Source organism: Eimeria maxima, genomic scaffold (assembly GCF_000499605.1).
Source record: "Eimeria maxima Weybridge genomic scaffold, Emw_scaff1504, whole genome shotgun sequence".
Taxonomy (NCBI): Eukaryota; Apicomplexa; class Conoidasida; order Eucoccidiorida; family Eimeriidae; genus Eimeria; species Eimeria maxima.
Genome location: NW_013564452.1, coordinates 1 through 6,629, shown reverse-complemented (window position 1 = coordinate 6,629; position 6,629 = coordinate 1). Strand labels below are relative to the sequence as shown.

The following is a 6,629-nucleotide window of genomic DNA, read 5'->3' as shown; positions in this document are numbered from 1 at the left end:
GCTGTTGCTGATATTTGCTACGGTTTCTAGCTTTGATAGTGGTTTAGGGTTTATGCGTAAGCTTCGCTGAAGCTGTTTCCCTTGGAACGGACTGCAGCCTTTATGATCCGGCGTTTTGATCGGTGGCGTGTATGTTTGAGTTGTGGCCTTGCGAATGATTCAGCTAGTATGCGCGGCGTGTGACGGTTCAGTTCATAGGAGTAGAGGACATCGCGAGCACAGCGTTTTGAACAATCCCTACAATTAGGGCGTTTAGCGTTGGAGGTTGTGGAGAAGCAGATGGTCATTCACGTGCATTATATTGTTGTGGTGTATCTGCTGTGGCTGATATTGGCTACAGTTTTTGGCGTTGATAGTGGTTTAGGGTTTACGCGTAGGCTTCGCTGAAGCTGTTTCCCTTGGAACGGACTGCAGCCTTTATGATCCGGCGTTTTGATTGGTGGCGTGTATGCTTGAATTGTGGGCTTACGATTGATGCAGCGAGTACGCGAGGGGAGTGACAGTTCAGTCCATAGCATTAGAGGACATCGCAATCGTCAACGTTTTGACGCATCCCTACAATTAGGGCGTTTAGCTTTGTCGGTTGTGGAGAAGCAGATGCTGATTCACGTGCATGGTAGAGGTGTCGTGTATATGCAGTGGCTAAATTTTGCTACGGCTTCCGGCGCTGATAGTGGTTTAGGCGGCTTCCGGCGCTGATAGTGGTTTAGGGTTTGTGCGTAGGCTTCGCTGAAGCTGTTTCCCTTGGAACGGCCTGTAGCCTTTATGGTCCGGCATTTTGATCGGTGGCGTGTATGTTTGAGTTGTGGCCTTGCGATTGATGAAGATCGTATGCCAGGGGTGTGACGGTTCAGCTCATAGCATTGGAGGGCATCGCGACGTTTTTTTTGAAGTATGCCTACAATTAGGGCGTTTAGCGTTGGAGGTTGTGTAGAAGCAGATGTTGAGCTGCGTGCATGGCATAGTTGTGGTATATTTGCTGTTGCTGATATTGGCCACGGTTTGTGGCTTTGATAGTGGTTTAGGGTTTATGCGTAGGCTTCGCTGAAGCTGTTTCCCTTGGAACGGACTGCAGCCTTTATGATCCGGCGTTTTGATCGGTGGCGTTTATGTTTGAGTTGTGGCCTTGCAATTGGTGCAGCAAGTACGCAGGCGTGTGACTCTCCAGCACACCGCTTTCCGGGACATCGCGAGCAGAACGTTTTGAAGTATCAGTACAATTAGGGCGTTTAGCGTTGGAGGTTGTGTAGAAGCAGACGTTGATGCACGTGCATGGTATAATTGTGGTATGTCTACTGTTGCTGATATTTGCTACGGTTTGTGGCGTTGATAGTGGTTTACGGTTTATGCGTAGGCTTCGCTGAAGCTGTTTACCTTGGAACGGACTGCAGTCTTTATGGTCTGGCGTTTTGATCGGTTGCGTGTATGTTTGAGTTGTGGCCTTGTGCGTGATGCAGCTAGTATGCGAAGGGTGCGAGGTTTCAGTTCATAGCATTGGAGGGCATCGCAATCATCAACGTTTTGAAGTATCCCTACAATTAGGGCGTCTAGAGGTGGAGGGTGTGGAGAAGTAGATGTTGAGTTGCGTGCGTGGTAGAGTTGTGGTATATATGCAGTGGCTGATATTTGCTACGGTTTCTGGCGTTGATGGTGGTTTAGGGTTTATGCGTAAGCTTCGCTGAAGCTGGTTCCCTTGGAACGGACTGCAGCCTTTATGATCCAGCGTTTTGATTGGTGGCGTGTACGTTTGAGTTGTGGCCTTGCGATTGATGCAGGAAGTGCGTAAAGCGTGTGACGGTTCAGTTCATAGCATTAGAGGACATCGCGAGCACAACGGTTTGAAGTATGCCTACAACTAGGGCGTTTAGCCGTGGGGGGTTTTGTAGCAGCAGATGTTGAGCTGCGTGCATGGTAGAGTTGTGGTATATCTGCTGTTGCTGATATGTGCTACAGTTTGTGGCATTCATAGTGGTTTAGGGTTTGTGCGTAAGCCTCGCTGAAGCTATTTCCCTTGGAACGGACTGCAGCCTTTATGATCCGGCGCTTTGATCGGTGGCGTGTATGTTTGAGTTGTGGCCTTGCGGGTGATGCAGCTAGTATGCCAGGCGTGTGGCGCTTCAGCTCATAGCATTAGAGGACATCGCAGTCATCAACCTTTTGAAGTATGCCTACAATTAGGGCGTTTAGCGTTGGCGGTTCTGCAGAAGCAGATGTTGAGTTGCGTGCATGGCAGTGTTGTGGTATATCTGCTGTTGCTGATATTTGCTGCGGTTTGTGGCTTTGATAGTAGTTTAGGGTTTATGCGTAAGCCTCGCTGAAGCTGTTTCCCTTGGAACGGACTGCAGCCTTTATGATCCGGCGTTTTGATCGGTGGCGTGTATGTTTGAGTTGTGGCCGTGTGATTGATGCAGCTAGTATGCCAGGCGTGTCACGGTTCAGTTCATAGCATTAGACGACATCGCGAGCACAACACTTTGACGTATGCCTACAATCAGGGCGTTTAGCGTTGGAGATTGTGTAGAGCAGATGTTGAGTTGCGTGCGTGGCATGGTTGTGGTATATCTGCTGTTGCTGATATTTGCTACGGTTTTTGGCGTTGATAGTGGCTTAGGGCTTACGCGTAAGCTTCGCTGAGGCTGTTTCCCTTGGAACGGACTGCAGCCTTTATGATCCGGCGTTTTGATTGGTGGGGTGTATGTTTCAGGTGTGGCCTTGCGATTGGTGCAGCGAGTACGCCAGGCGTGTGAGGATTGCGGTCATGTCATTATAGCACACCGCGATCATCCGCGGCTTTGAAATATCTCTTCACGCGCTGCGTCAAGGTTTTGGGGGCTTTCGAGAAGCTGATGTTGATTTACGTGCATGGCAGTGTTGTGGTATATCTGCTGTGGCTGATATTTGCTACGGTTTCTAGCTTTCATAGTGGTTTAGGGTTTATGCGTAGGCTTCGCTGAAGCTGTTTCCCTTGCAACCGACTGCAGCCTTTATGATCCGGCATTTTGATCGGTGGCGCTTATGTTTGAGTTGTGGCCTTGCGATTGGTGCAGGAAGTGCGCGAGTTGTGCAGCGGTTAAGTTCATAGCAGTAGAGGACATGGCGAGCACAACGGTTTGAAATATGCCTAGAATTAGGGCGTTTAGCGTTGGAGGTTGTGTAGAAGCAGAAGTTGAGCTGCGTGCGTGGCATAGTTGTGGGATATCTGCTGTTGCTGATATTTGCTACGGTTTGTGGCGTTGATAGTGGCTTAGAGTTTATGCGCAAGCTTCGCTGAAGCTGTTTCCCTTGGAACGGACTGCAGCCTTTATGATCCGGCGTTTTGATTGGTGGCATGTATGTTTGAGTTGTGGCCTTGCGATTCATGCAGCGAGTATGCGCGGCGTGTGGCGGTCCAGTTCATTGCATTAGAGGACATCGCGAGCACAACGTTTTGAAGTATGCCTACAATTAGGGCGTTTAATGTTGGAGGTTGTGTAGAAGCAGATGTTGCGTTGCGTGCGTGGTAGAGTTCTGGTATATATGCAGTGAGTGGTATTTGCTACGGTTTGTGGCGTTGATAGTGGTTTAGGGTTTATGCGTAGGCTTCGGTGAGGCCGTTTCCATTAGAACGGACTGCAGCCTTTATGATCCGGCGTTTTGATCGGTGGCGTGTATGTTTGAGGTGTGGCCTTGCGATTGACGCAGGATGTACGCCCGGCGCCTGACGGGTCAGTTCATAGCAGTAGAGGACATCGCGAGCGCAACGTTTTGCAGTAACCCTACAAGTAGGGCGTTTCGCATTGTCGGTTGTGGAGACGCACATGTTGAGTTGCGTGCAAGGTGGAGTTGTGGTATATCTGCTGTGGCTGATATGTGCTACGGTTTCTGGCGTTGGTAGTGGTTTAGGGTTTATGCGTAAGCTTCGCTGAAGCTGTTTCCCTTGGAACGGACTGAAGCCTTTATGATCCGGCACTTTGATCGGTGGCGTGTATGTTTGAGGTGTGGCCTTGCGATTGAAACAGGAGGTACGCCAGGCGTGTGACGGTTAAGTTCATAGCATTAGAGGACATGGCGAGCACAACGGTTTGAAATATGCCTACAATTACGGCGTTTAGCGTTGGAGGTTGTGTAGAAGCAGATGCTGAGTTGGTTGCGTGGTAGAGTTGTGGTATATCTCCTGTTTCCGATATTTGCTACGGTTTGTGGCTTTGATAGTGGTTTAGGGTTTATGCTTAAGCTTCGCTGAAGCTGTTTCCTTTGGAACGGACTGCAGCCTCTATGATCCGGCATTTTGATCGGTGGCGTGTATGTTTGAGTTGTGGCCTTGCGATTGGTGCAGGAAGTACGCGAGTTGTGTAGCGGTTCAGTTCATACCATTAGAGGGCCTCCCGAGCACAACGTTTTGAAGTATCCCTACAATTAGGGCGTTTAGCGTTGGAGGTTGTGGAGAAGCTGATGTTCATTCATGTTGATGGTAGAGGTGCAGTATATCTGCTATGGCTGGTATTTGCTACGGTTGCTGGCGTTGATAGTGGTTTAGGGTTTATGCGCAAGCTTTGCTGTAGCTGTTTCCCTTGGAGCGGACTGCAGCCTTTATGTTTCTGGCGTTTTGATCGGTGGCGTGTATGTTTGAGTTGTGGCCTTGCTATTGACGCAGGAAGTATGCCAGGCGTGTGACGGTTCAGTTCACAGCATTAGAGGACATGGCAACCATCAAGGCATTGAAGTATCCCTACAATTAGTGCGTTTAGCGTTGGAGGTTGTGGAGAAGCAGATGTTGAGTTCGGCGCAAGGTAGGGTTGTAGTATATCTGCTGTGGCTGATATGTGTTACAGTTTCTGGCGTTGATAGTGGTTTAGGGTTTATGCGTAGGCTTCGCTGAAGCTGTTTCCCTTGGAACGGACTGCAGCCTTTATGATCCGGCATTTTGATTGGTGGCGTGTATGTTTGAGTTGTGGCTTTGCGATTGATGCAGCGAGTACGCCAGGCGTGTGACGGTTAAGTTCAAAGCATTAGAGGACATCCCGAGCACAGCGTTTTGAAGTATCCCTACAATTAGTGCGTTTAGCGTTGGAGGTTGTGTAGAAGCAGATGTTGAGCTGCGTGCATGGTATAGTTGTGGTATATCTGCTGTTCCTGATACTTGCTACGGTTTGTGGCGTTGATAGTGGCTTAGGGTTTATGCGTAGGCTTCGCTGAAGCTGTTTCCCTTGGAACGGACTGCAGCCTTTATGATCCGGCGCTTTGATCGGTGGCGTGTATGTTTGAGTTGTGGCCTGGGGACTGATGCAGCGAGTATGCGCGGCGTGTGACGGTTCAGTTCATTGCATTAGAGGACATCGCGAGGATCAAAGTCCTTGGAATAACTCTTCTAGCGCTGCATCTAGGCTTTGGGGGCTTTGACAGGGATGATGGGGATTCACGTGCATGGTAGGTGTGTGGTCTACATGCAGTGGCTGATATTTGCTAAGGTTTCTGGCGTTGCTAGTGGTTTAGGGTTTATGCGTAGGCTTCGCTGAAGCTGTTTCCTTTGGAACGCACTGCAGCCTTTATGATCTGGCGTTTTGATCGGTTGCATGTATGTTTAAGTTGTGGCCTTGCGATTGATGTAGCGAGTACGCCAGGCGTGTGACGGTCCAGTTCATAGCATTGGAGGACATAGCGAGCACAATGGTTTGATATATGCCTACAATTAGGGCGTTTAGCGTTGGAGGTTGTGTAGAAGCAGATGTTGAGTTGCGTGCATGGCATAGTTCTGGTTTATATGCAGTTGCTGATATTGGCTACGGTTTCTGGCGTTAATAGTGGTTTAGAGTTTATGCGTAGGCTTCGCTGAAGCTGTTCCCCTTGGAACGGACTGCAGCCTTTATGATCCGGCGTTTTGATCGGTGGCGTGTATGTTTGAGTTGTGGCCTTGCGATTCATGCAGCGAGTATGCGCGGCGTGTGACGGTTCAGCTCATAGCATTAGAGGACATCGCGAGCAGAACGCTTTGAAGTATCCCTACAATTAGGGCGTTTAATGTTGGAGGTTGTGTAGAAGCAGATGTTGCGTTGCGTGCGTGGTAGAGTTCTGGTATATATGCAGTGAGTGGTATTTGCTACGGTTTCTGGCGTTGATAGTGGTTTGAGGTTTATGCGCAAGCTTCGGTGAAGCTGTTTCCCTTGGAACGGACTGCAGCCTTTATGATCCGGCGCCTTGATCGGTGGCGTGTATGTTTGAGTTGTGGCCTTGCGACTGATGCACCAAGTATGCCAGGCGTGTGACGGTTCAGATCATAGCATAAGAGGACATCGCAGCCACCGTTCTTACGTATGCCAACAATTAGGGCGTTTAGCGTTGGAGGTTGTGTAGAAGCAGATGTTGAGCTGCGTGCGTGGTAGAGTTGTGGTATATCTGCTGTTGCTGATATTTGCTACGGTTTCTGGCGTTGATAATGGCTTAGGGTTTATGGGTAGGCTTCGGTGAAGCTGTTTCCCTTGGAACGGACTGCAGCCTTTATGTTTCTGGCGTTTTGATCGGTGGCGTGTATGTTTGAGTTGTGGCCTTGCGATTCATGCAGGAAGTACGCCAGGCGTGTGACGGTTAAGTTCATAGCATTAGAGGGCCTCCCGAGCACAGAGTTTTGAAGTATCTCTACAATTAGAGCGTTT

At 49.3% G+C, this 6,629-nt stretch overlaps 1 protein-coding gene across 1 annotated transcript; it reads left to right on the top strand.

Annotated features, from left to right (window-relative positions):
- Nucleotides 1-154: 154 nt before the first annotated feature.
- EMWEY_00053270 (hypothetical protein) lies at nucleotides 155-5,972 on the top strand (the record flags this gene model as incomplete). Its single annotated transcript, XM_013479990.1, has 16 exons — nucleotides 155-166; nucleotides 378-446; nucleotides 724-840; nucleotides 1,039-1,154; nucleotides 1,776-1,836; nucleotides 2,094-2,240; nucleotides 2,412-2,479; nucleotides 2,728-2,760; nucleotides 3,048-3,108; nucleotides 3,365-3,432; nucleotides 3,682-3,816; nucleotides 3,999-4,059; nucleotides 4,316-4,383; nucleotides 4,634-4,717; nucleotides 5,269-5,406; nucleotides 5,906-5,972. The coding sequence occupies 16 exons, from the start codon at nucleotides 155-157 to the stop codon at nucleotides 5,970-5,972; spliced, it is 1,305 nt and encodes a 434-aa protein (XP_013335444.1).
- Between the last annotated feature and the right edge of the window lie 657 nt (nucleotides 5,973-6,629).